This window comes from Argentina anserina, chromosome 5 (genome assembly GCF_933775445.1).
Source record: "Argentina anserina chromosome 5, drPotAnse1.1, whole genome shotgun sequence".
Classification (NCBI taxonomy): domain Eukaryota; kingdom Viridiplantae; phylum Streptophyta; class Magnoliopsida; order Rosales; family Rosaceae; genus Argentina; species Argentina anserina.
Genome location: NC_065876.1, coordinates 11,739,078 through 11,758,699, shown reverse-complemented (window position 1 = coordinate 11,758,699; position 19,622 = coordinate 11,739,078). Strand labels below are relative to the sequence as shown.

Below are 19,622 nucleotides of genomic sequence, written 5' to 3'. Positions count from 1 at the left end.
CTTCTTCTTTTTTCACCTCTCTCAGACTCTCACCATCAGGTTCCCAGTTCTAGGGTTCGATTATGAGACCCTCTAAAAGTCACTGTTTATTTGCTTTAATTCTTAATATAAGCAATTACATCTCATTTCTCTCAGTCATATACCAAAACAAAATCAAATTGCAGTCGAGCATCCTTGACCAAGAAAGACAAAGCTGCACGCAATAATTGATATGATCATATTAACCTCCATGAAACCCTCACACAGAGAACGAAAATTAATATGGAGTGAATACTCTCAAATAAAAACTAAAAAGGGTCATATACTCATGTATAGAAGGTTACCCAGACCACCCGATACCACCGAAAGTCCACGACACGGCCAACGCCACCCCACCATATCCGATTCCCGCTGAAGTTTCCGACCACTCACCCTTCTTGTATATGTCTCTCATCTTTGTTTGCTTACAAATTCCAATCGGTGATGTTTGTGGTGAAATGACGGAGGATGAGAGTGAGAAGATACAGAAGAGAGTAAAAGAGGGTAAAAGAGGGTAAATGGTGCTATAAGAGGGTGCCTGACCACGTGTCAGTTGTACATAGGTCGGTGTCCAAACACCTACAAAAATCGAAGGTGCATAGAATCCTTTTTCGTTCAATAGATGTTATGGCAATTAATTAGTGTATGATCACCATAAACCCTACATCATATGCTCAATAGAGGTTATTATCATAAATCTTTAACACAATAATATGACTAGAGCTCGATCATCACAAATTTTTCACACAAATATGACTAGCGCTCGATCTTTCATTACTTTATATTTTTTTAGTCTACTATTTGATCATAATTCGACTGTTACGATATTTCATATACTCATTTAACGTATACACTACAGTGCTACGCTAATTAGTATAGGATTTGAAGTCTACAATAGTGAAATTCATGGCATAAATACCCAGTAAGGTTTACTTCTAATCAAGTAGGTTTCATGCGTTTTAACAATTGGAAACCCATTAAATAGGACATTTGTGTTGTCATTAATGTTGGACCCTACACATTAATGTTTGGCCTCTTAACTCCAGTCTAAATTCCAAATTCCAAATTTAAATTCCAAATTTCAAATTCCAAATTTCAAAGTCCAAATTAAATAGGGCCATTAAATAGACTTAGCATATAAAATCCGTATTTTGGAAAATTATTCTTACTCGTGTCGTAATGATTTAAAGTATACCATATTCAAATCTATAGTGTGGATACGTGGTGGTTTTTTCCTCAAATTGAGTAGACTTTTTGAGATAATGTTCTAGTTATGTGCGGTAGCATACTGCATATAAATTAAATAAACTTAGCATATAAGTGAAGTATCACACTATGATGAACAACCCTCCAGCACGCCCCTTTCATAATCGAGTGAGAACGTGTTTTATGCAAGCAGCATGCTTAACATACAAAATAAGTATACGTGACATACAAAAAGTCTAGTTCATTCTAATTTGTGTGCGTGACATACAAACCTAGATTCATACAAAACAAAGAGAGAGAGGACTAATTTGGCAATGTTCCATTTGTAAAAAAACGTTAGTGTTTTCCGTTAAAAAAAAAGTTAGGGCCTTGTCTCATTAATGCTAGGTGGACTACTAATATGTTGCCACATGTTAAGGCACCAAAGCCTTTGCCTTTATAAAATCACAAGTTCACAACAGTCACGTACAAACCAATCCTCATAATCGGCCAGTTTGGCAACATTATTAAGTATAGAGCATCGACATTCATATACAGAATCTAACAAAGAATCGAACACATGAACCAACTAGAATTCTTATCACACTTCTAATGCCCGTAAAGAGACACCAACACGAATTCAATATGTAATCGATCACTTTTCATTACTTAATCAGCGAGCTAGCATTTCAAAAACTAGCTAGGGTTTAATACCTGTAATCACTATGCTGTGTACGTTTTGGCTAGAAAATTAAACTTCACTGTGTACGTGCCTCACATAATTTGCAAGGGAACAAAGAATCTTAATCATAGTGCTTGGATGGCTAAGTATACTACTATAATCCCGTCATTAGTATAATTAAACATACTTCTAGTACACAAACATTGAAAGTGGCTAGCTAAAGCAGACGAAAGGTGCATGCATATATGTATCATCACGCCAAATCTTTCGTAAAATAATGTTCCTTCTTTTTAACACCTTCTATCAAATTCATTTAATTCACATCACATGTTTCGTAATAATTAATATATGGTATGCTAATGGAGGGAATCAAGCAACATAGAAAATACAAAAGGGGGTTTTGAAATAGAATAATAGGAGCGGAGAATTTAGGGGTTTGGAAATTGGAAAATAGAAAAAGTGATCCAACAAGACGACAAGTGGGAAAGGGTTTCATGTTTCTGAGACATGTCCGGGTAGATGGAGGCACACGTGGGACTTCACTACTGCCTCACGTGTTTTCCGTATACGGCCGTGATGCTCTGTAATAAATAATTCATTACTTTGTACTGTTCACAGCAAACCCTAAAGGCAAGATCGATGGGAATTAAAGTTCTCTCATTGGTCTGTATTTTCCATTCAGTAACAAGTTTACAAATTTATTTATTTTTTATTTTTGGGTGTAATGGTATAGATAAATTTTAAATACACACCCTTTTTAATTTATATTTCAAATGATATTTTACACGAATGTCAAATGATTAAAATAGACATACATAATACTTACGAAAATTAAAAATAAATTAAATCATTAAAGACGGAATATTTACTTTTGGAAACAAAGAAAATAAGAAAATTTAATATAGCATCTATTTTTATTGGAATCAATCCAAACAATCAATTCTTTCCTTAATTTTCACCAAAAAATAGAAAATTATATTTTAGAAATTCAAACAAGATAATTCGTTTACGAAAATTCTAATTTTTCATTTAATTAGATTTCATCTTCTTACAATCCAAAAAAAAAAGTTAATCTTCTTCATTGTGTGTGTATATATATATATATATATATATATATATTTCATTTTGTTTATCATTTTCATGTTTGAAGAATATGAAAAGAACAACCTATAATTATTCATACGAACTAATAGTAATCGATATGAATGATCTATGATTTTTTAGATTGAACCGACATGAACATTTAGAAGATGTCAACGTAAATCAATCAGTATATTAATCACACTAAATAGAGCCCTATATAGCAATATAATGAGGGTATTTGATGATTTTTTATTTAAGGGCATTTTAGGTTCTTTATGTGGTGTATTTAGTAAAAATATTGGAATACAAATTTAAATTGGTTGTGTATTGAGTATGAGTATGTATTTAAAGATTTGAGGTGTGTATTTAAAATTTATCAATAATATATATTAATATACTTCTTAACTACGGAGGTTCACACTAATCAAAGATGGAGCCACATTGGTGCCTACTGGTACTAGTGCACCAATAAGCTTTATCTTGTTTTATAGTTCTCATATGACTATTTCAGTTGGTTGGTGTAGTTGTATGCTCTGTTTATTCAATCATTCAGGTCTTAAGTTCAATCATCCAAGCATGAAACGTGTTTTTCTAATTATTTACTAGTTTTTGTTTTATTTTCTTATGTTTTCAAGTGTTTTTTTTTACAAAATACCAATTTTTTTTATTTTACTATGGAGCTTAGATCTTCATAGTGAATTATTAGTAGTTAAGAAAGTATTTTAGTTTTTGATTGTTCAAATTGTAAATGCCATAATTACAAATAATCTCATTGAGGAAGAGCTAATATTGTGTGTGAGTATCTATAGAATATATATATATATATTTTTTTTTAGTGCACTAGTTGACTTAAATTTCTGGCTCCGCCACTGACACTAATAGTTATCGTTAAAGCTTCTAAAATCGAAAAAATAAAATTGATGAATTGAATTATGTCAAATATGAGCTGTTCATATTTTAAAATCGAAAAAAGTTATTTTAAGAATTTTAATAATATAACTAAATTTATTGAAATTTTACATAGATAATCTATAAAAAAATTATTCCGGATATATATAACTATCGTGACGCTCAATTCTCCCACAAAATACACCGAGCACTGGTAGGTATTCACGGTTTAGAAACACCGATTAATTGATTGGTTCCTCGCCAAAGTTTTGTTCGTTCGATCTTTGTAGAACTTGAGAAGAACACGACGTCCCTAACTATGAATTATTTTTACAATTAATATTTTATAGTACGATTTGCATGACGATTCCTGGATATTTAAAACCATGTAGTCATGTACTATAACTGCAAGTAGCCGAGAGAACTGTACTACAACTACAATTGAGTGAATTGACAGGCAACAAAAATATCTATGGGTTCTTTCCAGATGTTTTGAACCAGTCTAATCAATAGTCTGTTGACTGGAAATGTTGGCTTGGTAAACTATACGAAATAGAGGTATATGATCATTAGTAATCACGTACTCATGAACTCATCTCACTTCTCTAATTTAGAATTGATTCAATTGCGATCAGGTCGATTTGCTTTTCTAGGATATATTTTTTTTGAAGTTGTTTTGCCAGGATATATGATCGAGAAAGATATGCCAGAATTGTATATAATCCTAACTAGCAATGCCCAGAAAGTTTAACATTTCACTACCAAGTAAATTTAGGTCGATTTTAACACCCGAAAAACGTTCTTAGCTGCAGATATACTATCATCGTCTTTGAGTTATCTTATTGTATGTTGTACGTGAATCTAAAAAATTTAGCTTACTCGATCACTATCAACATACCGTACCGTTTCAACTTTCACAATTTTCTGTTGAAATCAAACTACATCAATGGAGCTATATGCAGAGAGGCCGCCATCAGATAGCTAGATCATCTTAACTATGGGAAGTTTGATCACTTTGATATATGGTATGTTAAACCCTAACCATCGCTAGGGAGAAAGTAGCCATATATTTAGTGGTCTTTGGAAGGATCATGATGTACGTAGCCGCCATGGATGGGGGAGTCGGGGACCATAGGGATTAGGGACACAACTAGCTTGCAACTCATATCATGTAGCTTGTCACTTTCCAAAAGAAAAACGAAACAAAGGACGTCACTTTAAATAGGAAGGGGACTCCACCCAAGGAGAAAGGTATATATTTATAACGGAGATTGTCATCTCAATGATCAATAATTTCATGAAGAATCAAATCATGCTTAAAAGCCTGTTTCCTTTCTCTTTTGTGTTAGATTAATAACCAACTCGACTTCCGACTTGTGCATATCCTCCATTACCATTATTCACTCCATGTGAGCACTAGCATGGTTGGTCTAAAATTATTTGTTTTGGAACTAGATGTTAGTAAAATCATACCTAACCAACAAATCCACCATCACGCTTGTGAGTTGAGCAAACCCATGTTCGCCTTATTGATTGATTCATAAAACACCTTTTAACGTTTTTTATATGTTGTGATATATGTGACTGAATTATTAGCCAAAATTGACAATGCACCCTCAAATAAAAGACCAAAAGTATGTTACTAGCATAAAATTAGCACCACATATGTATTTACATTTCAAGTGCACATTTAATTTACTTTGTTTAGTTTTCGTTTCTGTTCACAATTGAAAACAACGTGTATTTTGGAGTGGACTCTCCCTTGATTCACAATATCCTCAAATCTCCTCATTTTGCATGTTCCTTGGCGATTGCGGATGGATTAAGGTAATTGCGCGTGTTATATCTCAAAATGCATTTTCAATCCTCACACACACTTTTCAAGATGGAAACTAAGTTACAGATGGTCCGGCAAATTTTGATCTTATAACAACATGTTTAGTTTTGTATAGGATCTACCTCTTGATTTAGTTTCATCGTTGTGTGATGGAGGACTTTGTGAGTTTTTAAAATATTTGTTTTAAATAGTTAGTGTTTGTGTCGTTATGTTTAAAAAGTTTTTGTCTTTCAATTATAAGATTCACCGTCCTCCCTCACTATCTCTTCTCTTGTAATTTCTTGCCAGAAACAAAAATAAAACAAAACTTCAAATATATATGATTCTCCCAATTTGATTCCATTTTAATCCTCCTCACCATAGAATTCGTTGCCCTAAAATGATACGTATTAGATACATCTATCATATCATGACACGAGGAATGCAAATTTTTTATTAAATTAATTAACAATGATATCTGTAATGCTTCTAATATCGAGCTCCTAGAACGGTTTACGCAAGAGATATTGATCGCTTCCTCTCTTTTTGCCACCAAAAATTGATTTGAGATTCAATTTACGCAATGATATGATTGATATCTGTGTTGGTAGGATTTGAGCTTTGTGTATTAGAGTTCCACACCTAGACTCTTACAAAGTCGACCATCTGTAGTAATTAATGAATGTGGCTTTATCGAATCATAGCTTCCCGAAGCGAATCAAATAGAGATTACAAGTAAGAAACTTATCCATTAATTTTTACAACTTATCCTCTAATTAACTAAGCATTCATGATAGGAAAATAAAAATACTTATAGATCAAGTCGAGCACTTTTACGCAGTCGAATCAAATTATTTTCTTCCTTCGTCGCCCCCTGTGTGAGGGCAAGTATGCGCGAGTAGTTCTGATGTTCAAACAACTAACATAATTGCATATACAAACAAAAAATACGAGCGTAATATATGTGCGTTCTTTTCTAGATTTAGTTTCCTAATTCCATAAGAAATGAATATCTGGGGATTCCGAACTCCGCTTACGAATGCAGGTGACCACAAATACCTGTACTAATTTGGTTTGTTCAAGAATTGTCAGGAGAAAACTTAGACTTGAAGATACAAACGCAGAAGCCTCACCTGTGGGGCATTGCTTCGGTTCAACCAATAAATTTGTCTCAGCGGTAAAAGTAGAACATGCTACAATCTTATATATTGAATTGAGTACTTACAAGGTATTTATAACATTCTAAACTATCAATTATCAAGTATGAACACAAAGATTGATTTGTCAATTTATACGGCTAGGGATTTGGTTGGTGAGATTGTGTTGTTGTATGTTGACTCATGCTAACACTCCTCCTCAAGTTGGTGCATACACATCGACCATGCCCAACTTGCTAAGTGAGTCATAAAAAACCTTTTTAGACACTCCTTTTGTGAGTATATCTGCAAGTTGATCTTCTGAAGGAACAAAAGGAAAGCTAATGGTCTCAGCATCTAGCTTCTCCTTTATAAAGTGACGATCAACCTCCACATGCTTTGTACGATCATGTTGTACAGGATTCTGTGAAATATCAATAGCTGCCTTGTTGTCACAGTACAGCTGCATAGCACACTTAGGCTTAACACCCAAATCTTGTAGCAAATTTCTAAGCCATAACAACTCGCACACTCCCTGAGCCATACCTCTGTATTCTGCTTCAGCACTTGATCGAGCTACCACCTTTTGTTTCTTACTCTTCCAAGTAACAAGATTACCCCCAACAAAGGTAAAATACCCTGATGTGGATCTCCGATCTGTAATATTTCCAGCCCAGTCTGCATCTGTGAAACCACAAACCTCAATGATATTGTTGTGTTTAGAAAACATCACTCCTCTCCCTGGAGCTGACTTCAAGTACCTCAAAATCCTCACAACAACATCCATGTGATCCATACTGGGATTATGCATGAACTGACTCACTACACTTACTGCATATGCAAGATCTGGTCTGGTATGTGATAAATAAATCAGGCGTCCAACTATCCTCTGATAACGAGTCTTGTCAGTAGGCACCTGATCTGGGTACTCTGCTAACCGATGGTTCTGCTCAATAGGAGTATCAATTGGAGTGCAATCCAACATACCTGTCTCTGTTAGTAGATCAAGGATGTACTTTCTCTGACATAGATAGATACCATCACTTCCTCGGGCTACCTCAATGCCCAAGAAGTACTTGAGTGTTCCTAAGTCTTTCATCTCAAACTCTGTAGCTAGTTGCTTCTGTAAACTATCCATCTCAATAGTATCATTACCAGTAACTACCATATCGTCAACATATATAATTAGGGTTGTTACCTTCCCTTGTTGGTGTCTGAGAAATAATGTGTGGTCTGAATTACTCTGCTTGTAGCCAATTTTCTTCATGAATTGTGAAAATCTTCCAAACCAAGCACGAGGAGACTGTTTAAGACCATACAAAGACTTTCTTAATCTGCATACAAAGTTATCTGGAGAAGCTGCCACATATCCAGGAGGAAGATCCATATACACTTCTTCTGTAAGTTCTCCATGAAGGAATGCATTCTTAACATCAAATTGTCTAAGTGACCAGTTTAAAGTAGCAGCAAAAGAGAGCAATACCCGAATAGTGTTCATCTTTGCAACAGGTGCAAATGTCTCATCATAGTCTATGCCATATGTTTGGGTGAACCCTTTTGCTACTAGGCGTGCTTTATACCGGCTTACTGACCCATCTGGATTATGTTTTACTGTAAACACCCAACGACATCCCACTGCCTTCTTGCCATGTGGTGGAGCTACAAGCTCCCAAGTGTTGTTCTTCTGTAATGCTTCCATCTCTTCTTCCATCGCTTTTCTCCATTTTGGATCTCCCAATGCATCCTGCACTTTGTTAGGTATTGATACAGCAGAAATTTGATTCACAAATGATTCATATGACTTAGACAATCTTTTGGTAGACATAAAATTTGCCACAGGATACTTAGCTTTAGCCTGAAGGGTAGGTTCATATGTTTTTGTTGGCTGACCTCGAGTAGACCTATTTGGCAAGACATATTGTCTACTATTAGCTTCACTAGTATTAGCCCCAATAGAATTACTAACCTCAGATGAGTGATATTCTGTACCAGGGGAACGTTGGTCAGGGGTATAAACAACAGTAGGGGAGGCAGGAGGGGCAGTTGTACTCTCAGCTTCTGGTACCTGAATCTCTGGAGTGACTATACCAGAATCATCAGTAATCTCAACCAAACTTGTCACCATATCTCCTGGCTGACTTGTCTCCCCCTTTCCATGATACAGCTCTTCAAAATATGAAATCTCCCCCTGAAGGGCAGTATCAGAAGACGTGAAATAGCTCATGTCCTCAAAGAAAGTAACATCCATAGTGACATAATACTTTCTGGTAGGTGGATGATAGCACTTGTACCCTTTCTGATGCCCTCCGTATCCAACAAACACACATTTAACCGCTCGGGCAACCAACTTAGACCTCTGATGTTTTGGAAGATGGACAAAAACAACACAACCAAAAACACGGGCGGGAAGATTATGAAAAGAGGGTAAGGAAACATGGGATGCAAGCACCTCATATGGAACTTTGCCTTCAAGGACACGAGATGGAAGACGATTAATGAGGTGAGCAGAAGTTATGACAGCATCACCCCAAAGGTATTTAGGCATATGGGCACTAAAGAGAATACACCGAGCCATTTCAAGTAAATGACGATTTTTTCTTTCGGAAACTCCATTCTGCTCAGGTGTGTAAGGACACGTTGTTTGATGAACAATGCCATGTGCGTTAAAGAACTCCTGAAAGACACGATTCACATATTCCCCCCCCATTATCAGAACGAAAATTTTTTATTGTGGCATTATATTGTGTTTGGACAGTGGTATAGAAGGCTTGAAAAGCCGAAAAAACCTCATTTTTGGTTTTCAGAAGGACAATCCATGAAAGACGTGTGCAATCATCAATAAATGACACATAATACTGCATTCCCGAAATAGTAGACTCTTTGGAGGGTCCCCAAACATCAGAATGAATTAATTCAAAAGGAATGATACTTTTATTAGAAGTACTAGGGGAATAGGTAGACCGATGACTCTTGCCTAAAACACATGTTTCACAACGAAAAACTGACTCATCCACACCAATAAACAAAGTAGGCATGGATTTTTTCATTATACTAAATGAAGGATGCCCCAAGCGACGATGCCATAACCAAACTTCACTTAGCTTATCAGAAGTGGAGAGTAAAGCGATCTGGGACTGTGCCCCTGGTTTTTCTCCCGCATATGTCTGATCCAGATGAAACAACCTGCCCCGTAGATACCCCCGACCAATTAACTCCCCGGTGAGAAGATCCTGAAATATCACATACATGGGAAAAAATGTCACAGAGCACTTAGCTTCAGTGTTTAATTGTGGGACCGATATCAAATGATGAGATAAAGCAGGTACATATAACACATTGTGAAGCTCTATTGTGGGAGTAATACGAACTGACCCTTTACCTAATACGGGGAATGCCTCACCATTAGCATTAGTAACATATGGTACTGGTGGAGGAGATAATATAGTAAAATAAGATTTGTCATAAGTCATATGATCGGATGCACCAGAATCAATAATCCATGTATCAAAACTACCAAAGTGAGAAATATGTAAAGTTATACCAATCTTACCACGACCAGCTATTGATGCTGTGGGTGTTACTCCTCCTGCTGTATGATGATCGTGTCCAACTACACCATAAATATCTGGTTCCTGGATCAGTTGAATAGCTGCTTTTGCTTTAGGACGATAATTAGGCCTTTGGGGCCTAAGGTGTGGATACAACTTCCAACAGGTTGCACGAGCATGGTTGGTATCTTGACAATAAGAGCAAGGAGGGCGGGGCTGATTCCCGAAGCCTGGTGGTGGTCCTCGGTGATGAAGTGAGGATGAAATGGCCTGCTGAAGGGGCGGTGCTGAAGATCGAGCACGGATAGTAAGGCTGGAAACTTCAACTTGTGTGTGATGAAGGCTGTTCTGCTGAGATTCATCCTTACGGATATATGTGAAAGCTGCAGTTAAGCTAGGTGGCTCGGTCTGGCGGAGCAATTCCCCTTTCGCATTGTTATGTTTAGTATCAAGACCTTTCAGAAAATGGTGAACTCGCTCAAGCTCCTTCTCACGTTGGTACCAAATAATATCCTCCTGATGTTTGATCATGCAAGGACGTTTCACATCAATCTCAGCCCAAATATTTCTTAGTTTGGTGAAATATTGCGCCACCGGTTGCCCATCTTGTTGCATTGCCAAAGCGGTGCACATTAACTCATGAACCTGTATGAAATCAGAGTCATTAGTATATAAGCCTTCAAGTGTGAGCCATATTGCCTGCGCAGTGTCACATGCCTCCACCAAATCAATTATTTCTTCATTCATAGCTTTCCACAAGACGGACATCACAAGGCCATCATTGTCGTCCCATTTAGTGTAGGCAATAATATCATCTGCACTAGGAGCCTTAGTTATTCCGGTTACATGCCCCATCTTGTGCATGCCTCGAAGGTGAGCCGTCATAAGTCGCTTCCATTTGCGGTAATTGGTCCCATTGAGTTTAGTTCCCCCAAATGACCCACTATCAGAACTCTTGACAGATACCTCAAATTTCGGAACATCAGCTTCGTCTGCAGAACCCATTGAAAAAGAATATGAAATCCGGGTCGGGTCACAATCCGGGTCGGGTCACAATCCGGGTAGGGTTGAAATCCGGGTCGGGTCGTAGTCCGGGTCGGGTCACAGTCCGGGTCGGGTCACAGTCCGGGTCGGGTCGCAGTCGAATGCGGGCCGAGTTCGAAACTTAATGCGGGCCGGGCTGAAATTGATTGCGGGCCGGGCGGGTCGAGGCTGAGGGAGCGGGGCAGATATAAGGACGGAGAGATGGAAGAAGCAGAAGGAAGAGGGCGAGCGTGTTGCGGCGGGCTTGGCCTGAGGGAGCGGTGCCGGGGTCCAGAGAGCGGCGCCAGGCGTACGACGGCGACGAGGTCACAGTGGCGGTGAAAGGGGCGGAGCAGCAAGCAGCTTGCAGCGCCGGTAGGTATGGATCTCGATACGCCGGTGCTTGGTGAGGAGCGCTAGATGATGGCGATGGCGACGTCGGAGGCGCGCGGAGGGCCGGGTTTGGATGAGGAGCACGACAGCGGGAGTCCGGTCGGGTTTAGATGAGGAGTGGAGCAGCGGAGGAGCACGGCAGTGGAGGAGCGGAGGAGCACGACAGCGGAGCAGCACGGCAGTGGAGGAGCGGAGGAGCACGGCAGCGGAGGGGCACGGCAGTTGAGTAGCACGGCAGTGGAGCAGCGGAGGAGCACTTCACGTTGCGTTGCCGAGCTCTGCCAAAAAAAGGTAAACAACCAAAAATAAAACCCAGAAAAAAGACAGAGCAATGCTCTGATACCAAGTAGAATATGCTACAATCTTATATATTGAATTGAGTACTTACAAGGTATTTATAACATTCTAAACTATCAATTATCAAGTATGAACACAAAGATTGATTTGTCAATTTATACGGCTAGGGATTTGGTTGGTGAGATTGTGTTGTTGTATGTTGACTCATGCTAACAGTAAAGTTCACCGGACACAGATTGAATTGTTATTATCTGTGTATAGATACGTATAGCGTTACAAATCGTACATCCGTATGTCAGGAGAAACTCTCGAAAGATACATACTACCCAGCTTTGTATTGATACTAATATACGGTACAAACTGTTGAACAAATGTAAAGTGAGAAAGCATGGAGTGACGGTGATCACAGAGAGATGTAAAAACCATCCAACGGCTGAAGATGCATGAGCAAAAGCTCCTGGCAGCAGAGAATCACTAACACCATGAGTCAGTAAAGATCGTAGCCTCTTGTCCTATGCGCACCGCGTGGCACGGTGGCAGAGACCGCAACCATCTGCGGTGGTACAAGGAGACCGCCACACGCGTACACCGGCGAGTCATCAAGAGACGGGCAGCGGCGAGGGGGTGCCCGGGAAGTCGCGGGCAGCTGAAAAAAGGGAAACAAAAACCTCGGAGAAAGGGCAACGCACAATAAAAACAAATCCCAAGAAATGAAGTGGAACAAAAACAAACACTTATCCCGGTCCACGCCATCACCCCGTAATGGGCCATGGGCCCCAATTTTGATGGTTTCTTTTGTGTTGGGCGGGACCCAGCTCTGTCTCTCCCGCGGTGGTGGGGGAAGCGGAGGGAAACGACAAAAGGGAGGGTGAGGTCAGCCGAGGAGTGAGGGGCAAGGGCGGGATGAAGTGAAACCGTGGGTTCTGGAGGGTGTAGTACACGTACTGGGCGGGTCATTTGTGAATTGAGAGGGTGACTTTGACCTTCAATTAATGGCGCGTGAGAAGGACTTGCGGTGAGCAAGTAATGTCCTTTTCCTATTTTTATTAGAGTGCATTCGTGTTTCAGCGGTGTTCAGACATCAACAACAACAGGTGCTAAACACGTGATTTTTTAAAATGTTTTCGTTTACTCACTGTTAGTCTAAAAACTAGATTTAAATAGTAAAATAAAAATTTACCATCACAGTTTTCAAGATATTAATAGTTATTAAATTAAACCAATTGCAATTATTGCACTAAACCCAGATCCGAATGTTAGGTTATGTTCCTCTTTCAATTAAAACGACCATTGTAATTGAATCTTATCTCTCCATGTCGCCAGTCCTCTTAACTCAAAATCTGAATTCTTTTCCTTTCTTCAATTCCTAAATCCCGTGTTCCATTCTCGAATCAAATCCAAAAACACTCTTACCTTTTCGATTTCCCCAATTTTCTGAAATCCCAATTTTTCTGGGTTTATAACTTATATGTAAGATATTGGTGCCTACTCCATCCTCTCCGCGAATTTATAACCCAAGATAAATTGCAGAAAAATCGCCATGTATTTACGTCGAGTCTGGCATGTTTCTTGGTCTCGTCCCGTCAAAAATTGAGCGCCGGCGAACGAACAAGCTCAATGACATCGCCACCATGCACTAAGAGAGAGAGAGAGAGAGAGAGAGAGAGAGAGAGAGAGCTCGGGTCCAGAAAAAGAAAAATCAGTTGAGGGTGAAATGTAAATTTTTTAACTCCTATGAGGTTTTTTTTAGTCAATAAAAACGTTGACCGTTAAAGAAGCAATCAGAATACTAACTCCAAAATGATGTTGGGAATTCATGCTATCTATTTCCATAAATTAAAGGCCGAGATTGTCTCGATATTAATAAAATATTAAAACGGTGCCGGCACTATGCGTTTTCTTCTTCTTCTTTTTTTTTCAGTTTTTGGGGTTGGTTTTTAAGTTTTTTATTTATTTTTTCCAGTAAATTTTTCTCTGCAAAAAGGCTTTGTGATTTATTTGAGGGAAGAGGAATGTTGGATGCTTTGTGATTTTCTCTGGAAATGTGAAAATCAATGAAGGCAGAAGAGTTCTCTAGAAAGTGTAGGAATTATAATACTATAATGGGAATGGTCTTGCCAAGATGATGGGGAAGGTCACTCGAACTTTCACAAAAGGAGGTTCATTCAAATTTTCAATCATGAAATAAGTTAGTGTTACTATTAGTACACTATATTTACTTTAACAAATATGATCGGAAGTGTCTCGCAATGTCACTTTAATACAATTGTAAACATTCAACATGAATACTTTGAATTATATTGACGCAACGGTGATGCTTATTAAAGTTTTTGAATCATCAAATCAAAAGATCAATTATTATAGTTGTTGTTCTCTTCAATATCGATTTTGATAGCAATTCTCCAACAAAATGGTGAAATATTATACTCAATACCATGTCATACCAAAATCTACACTAGCATATCCAGATGGACTATTTTGGTTTTATACTATTAAAAACTTTGTAACAGATTTGATATTATTTTATCCTTTTGTTGTAGTGAGAATACTAACAACCGGAAACTTGTTTTCAATATCATTAATCTACATTCGATAACACATCATCTTCAAGCATATTACATTAAAGTTAGAATTATATTGATATTCGTATATATCGTTTTTAAAGGGACGCACATACGTGTGTTTACATCTTTGTTAATAATAATCGAGTAATACTATCATTCAAATTTCACCATAAAATAAAATCGTAAACTAAAGAAACATGAGATATGTTATCTTGCCGACTAACTTTTAGTTTCACGGTTCAAATTTTTCTTCACATAAATAGAGATCTAAATTAATCTCATTCCTACTTTTTTGTTATGTTCACTTAAGACAATATAGTCAGATTTTTTGACTATATAAACATTGTACAACCCGAAACTATAAAACAAATTTTTTTCAAGAGATCACATTGCACCATCAAAAAGTTATTCAAACCATGCCGACTAAGCTTTAGTGGTTGAAATACATTTCCACACCGTTCAACGAATCAAGGGAACAATACAGTGTCATATATCTTGTTTTACATTTCTTTACCACATCAGGGAAACATAGTAAATGTAAAAAGAAAAATAACCCTCATGCCCCCCCTCATTGATTCTTTGATCTCGTTGCTTTCCTCCCTACGCCTTTGCCTTAACTTTTCAAATAATTGGAGTAGGCAAAGGGTTAAAGACTCAAAGTCGTTGCCACAAGGCACGGCCAAAAGAACGAGAAAAACCCCTCGACAACGACCTTTGCGGTGCCCTGAACGTTACTCCCACGCGCTTCCCCGTCGCGTGTAGGACCCCCCCTCTAGAATACAAACAATTACGTTAAGAACTATCGTTGAGTGCGATTAGGTTGCGGGAATCGGACCCTACCAGTGAGAGAAAGATCTCCCACTCTCCTCTCTTCCTCTTCTACCCCAAAAGCATCCTCATATTTCCCGCCCCGCCACCACCTCAGAACCACCGTCCGATGGCGCGACCGTAAATATAGAAGGAACCGAGGGCGAATGATAGATGGTTTGAGAGATGCAGGTATTTTGAGCCAATGGATTCAGAAACACGGGTTTCAGAAAACCCTGCCGTTGTTTATTGTTTACATCTCTCTTCTTCTTCACCAACCCCTTTTTAAAACCCCATCACTTCTCCCCATTTCCTCTCACATTCTATTCTCTCTCTCAGTCTCACTTGCACATTTTCTCTCAACAAAGATCGAAGCTTTTTAAGAACTCAGAGATGGACTCGGTTTCGGGCTCAAGGAGGCCCTGTTTTGTGGAGGAAGACGACGGGCTGGCCTCGCTGACTGATATGGAAGCTGGGTTTTCTGGGAGTCAGCATCCGTTTTTCTCGAGGCCCATGTGTTATACTAGGAGGATGGGGTCGTTTGGGTCGAACTCGTCCTTTTCGCCGAGATCTGGGAGGTTCTGGGATGCCAGATTTGAAGAGCACCAGCCTCATTTTTTGGAGGCTTGTTTTCTATGCAAGAAACCACTTGGGGAGAACAGGGACATCTTCATGTACAGGTTAGTAAGCTTTGTTTCTGTTTCTCTTCTCAGATTTGTTTGTGTCTACTTAGGTTTAGAGTTTAAGGATTTCACAAGATGTGATTTGTTCAATTATGAACTTGCCAAGAATAGAATAAAAATCACACCTTTTCTGAGTACCAAATAGAAAAGATGTGATTTTTGGTCGAGATATTGGGGATCTGAGGAAAGTTTGTGTTCAATTTTTGTTCTAGATTTGGAGTTGTCTGTTTGTCTGCATGGTAAAGTAGTCTGGTGCTGATGGATATTTTGGTAAATTTTTGCAGAGGTGACACTCCCTTCTGTAGTGAAGAGTGCAGAGATGAGCAGATAGAGACAGATGAAGCTAAAGAGAAGAACTGGAATCTTTCTAGTTCCATGAAAGCTTTGAGAAAGAGGGAGCAAAGGAAATCCAGCTCTGCAAACACGGCCAAGGATTACCCTTTCCGGCCAGGCACAGTAGCAGCAGCTTGAATTGATCTCATAGCAAAAAGAAATAAGAAAAAAAGAAAGATTTGAAATCTGAGGTTGATTTCATTTCTGTCCAAGAAAGTTACAAGGCCAAGGAGAGGAGAGATCTGATGAAGATTATAAAGGTTGAAGACCCATCTTGAGGGCTTCAGAATCTGACTATGAAGTGGTTGTATACATATGAAGAAGAAAGTGTGCATGGTTTGGGGGGAGGGACTAAGCTCTACATATGAAGAAGAAAGTGTGCATGGTTTGGGGGGAGGGACTAAGCTCTATGAGATGGCTCTTTTTTGGGTTTGTTTTCTTTTTTCGTTTTGTGTTTTTAGATTAACAGCATGAATATACTATGTGTATTATGTAATGACGTATTCCCATCTGGTAATTGCAAAGCAAAAGCTTCAGCTTTGCAAATGATGAAAAACCAAAATGGAAAGAAAGAGATTTGTAAGAAATGAAGTTCCTTTCTGATTCCTGATTCGGTTCTTGCTTCTCCTTGTGCAAATTTTTATGTGGTTAAACTTGGGGTGCTTGAGAGGGTTGAGAACTGGATATTTTGTAGAATTAGAAATTCATAAAGGGGAGTTGGTTCCTTGGTTACTGGTTGAATACGACAAGGATAATGAGAAGCTCTTTCGGTTATAATGACTGACTTTGGCACTGAATCGCTTTTCTGAAAAGCTCTTCAAGTTTGTTGCTTAGATTCCAAGTTAAAGACCACTAGACCTCACAGTGTGTTCAACTTGGTATGATGGGAGATCATCAAGAAATTTACATTGGAGAATCCTCCCAAACGGCATAGGTTGAAAAAACAAAACGTAGGTAGATGTTTTCAGTATCCAAGGTGAAAATGAACTGTGTTTCTGGTGAAAGGAAATGCATAACGACCAAGAATTGTGCTCAAGTCTCTCATAACCAGACAAGATGAGCAATTCTCGACGAAGTTACAATAACTGTGACTTTGCTTTATTGTAGCTCATTGTATGTTTGTTGGTGAATAAACTCCTACTTGTTGGTTGCTTTCATTTCCTAGTCACTTGTCCGGTAATGTACATCTTAGTTATTTTTCGTTCTCATATATTCAATTATAAAACCTAACTTATATTAAAAGAAATGGGGAAGGAGGATTTGTACGAAGACAAGGTACACATTGGCTGATTGGCGTAAACTGTTTCTGACGTTCTTGTGCTTATAACTGGAAAAATACTGCCAGCTATAGTAGTGTTGCTAGCCGGTGGCCACTATTAGAAGAAAATTTCCTTTCCAGACGAGGATGAAATGGTCATAACTGTTGACATTGCTGTTCTCATCGGTTCTCCTTCATATGATTGCTGTTTAATCCTCTGTTACCATAGAATCCGGAAGTCGAATCCCCTCGATTGTAATAATGTAATTTGCGTAGAGTCAACACGACAAGAAACGAGCAAGCCTCTAATTAAGGCTCTAAGCAATGGCTAACTTATAACTTACAGTTCGGAAATCTTGTTATATTATGATGTGGATACTCCATGACATTACTTGACGTACTTTTGACTGTTTGAGGAAGTTTAAGCCAAAACCAACTAGCCTAGTGAATATGGAAGCTCCAGTTTTCATGTCAACTTGGACTGGCAGATTCAAGAAACTAGAAGCCTTGTGGTGTGGGAATATATATATAGTAGCGGTCCTCTCAATACTAGGAGCACAGAGTAATACTACTTGCATTACCAAAGTGCAAGCCTGCAAGAAGCATCCAATTCAACCATTAAAATACGTTCAAGCTTGGGGTTTAACTCCATGTGCAACTGAGAGAACAAGAGACCAAAAATTCATATCTACCCGCTAGCGCTCGGAATGGGAAGGAGGGAGTTGACTGAACATCTCAGCCTTTTGGATATAATCTGCCATTGATATAACTGTTTTACACCAACAAAACTGCTTACTTGCTATATCCCCGCGTCCTTGCACGGCGCACGCCTTTCAAGTCAAACAGAGATTACCAGTTCTGCTATGAAACAAGTAGCAGGTTGTTATGTCGGGATTCCAGCGGGGGAATTCCGGCGAACCGATAAAGCTCTCCGTCACCTGTAAATCATGAACGCACGACGTTACGGGGTGAAGAGACCGGGCTGGCCAGCCTTTAACGCTCTGATGCCTAAGTCAGCTACCAAGATAGAAATGTGTAGAGTTAGGTAGGAGAATAAGTGAGAGTGGATGCTTAGGAAACTTACATTTTTATGGAGAGGAGAGACCTATTTATAGAGATAAATAATGTGTGACCACTGAATTTACCAAACTACCCTTACAAGGCTAATAATGCATGTATTGGACTTTTGAGACTAACTGGACCCTAAAGTGGGGATTCAGAGCTACGGTAACCAAGTGGAAGGCGAATAATTCCAATGGTTAGCCCTATAAATGACATTTCCTTAACAAGTCCCCAAATTCTCGGTCAACAGACTCTCTTAGGTGGAGATTTTATCAAACAAAACATCAGGAGTATGAGCCTGAACGAGTGTCGGAGCACCAGTGGCGACGTTACCAGTCCCCATTCCCCAAAGTCCCCATGCAAGAGGAGGATGTACCGGGCGTAAAGAAAACATGCACAATGATGTGAGGTCCTCGAGATACCCTATGATGCGAGTATGATGACAAGGCATGATGAACATGCAAGTGAGGCGTGGTGAGTATGCACATGGTGCACGATGAGTATGCACATGTATGATGAGTAGGCACATGATGCCGGATGAGAATGTGCGGCGGGTATGATGTATAAGTCCCCTGGTCTCCGTATGGCGCTAGAGAGGGATGGGCCTGGTATAAAAGATGCCAGGTCTCGGAGAGACCGGGTGATGAGACAAGTTTGGTCCCGGGAGAACCTAAATCAAGACAAAGGCGAATGTGATCTTGGAAATCATATGGCGTTGTGTGACCATAATCCAGGGGATCACATGGCGATGTGTGTGGTTATATGGTCATGAACTGGGGGATCACATGGCGATGTGTGTGATATATGGTCATGATCTGGGGGATCACATGGCGATGGGTGGAGAGC

The 19,622-nt window shown here is 39.0% G+C and overlaps 2 protein-coding genes across 2 annotated transcripts; one reads left to right on the top strand and one right to left on the bottom strand.

The window, feature by feature from the left end:
* Positions 1–9,226: 9,226 nt before the first annotated feature.
* On the bottom strand, positions 9,227–11,344 carry LOC126794882 (uncharacterized). Its single transcript, XM_050521676.1, has 2 exons — positions 10,350–11,344; positions 9,227–10,038 (listed from the first exon to the last, which is right to left on the bottom strand). Exons 1-2 carry the CDS (start codon positions 11,239–11,241, stop codon positions 9,914–9,916), a joined length of 1,017 nt encoding a protein of 338 aa, XP_050377633.1. The 5' UTR covers positions 11,242–11,344; the 3' UTR covers positions 9,227–9,913.
* A 4,375-nt stretch (positions 11,345–15,719) lies between these two features.
* LOC126794364 (FCS-Like Zinc finger 2) lies at positions 15,720–17,066 on the top strand. The gene is made up of 2 exons (XM_050521063.1): positions 15,720–16,120; positions 16,408–17,066. The coding sequence occupies exons 1-2, from the start codon at positions 15,834–15,836 to the stop codon at positions 16,592–16,594; spliced, it is 474 nt and encodes a 157-aa protein (XP_050377020.1). The 5' UTR covers positions 15,720–15,833; the 3' UTR covers positions 16,595–17,066.
* The last annotated feature ends 2,556 nt before the right edge of the window (positions 17,067–19,622 follow it).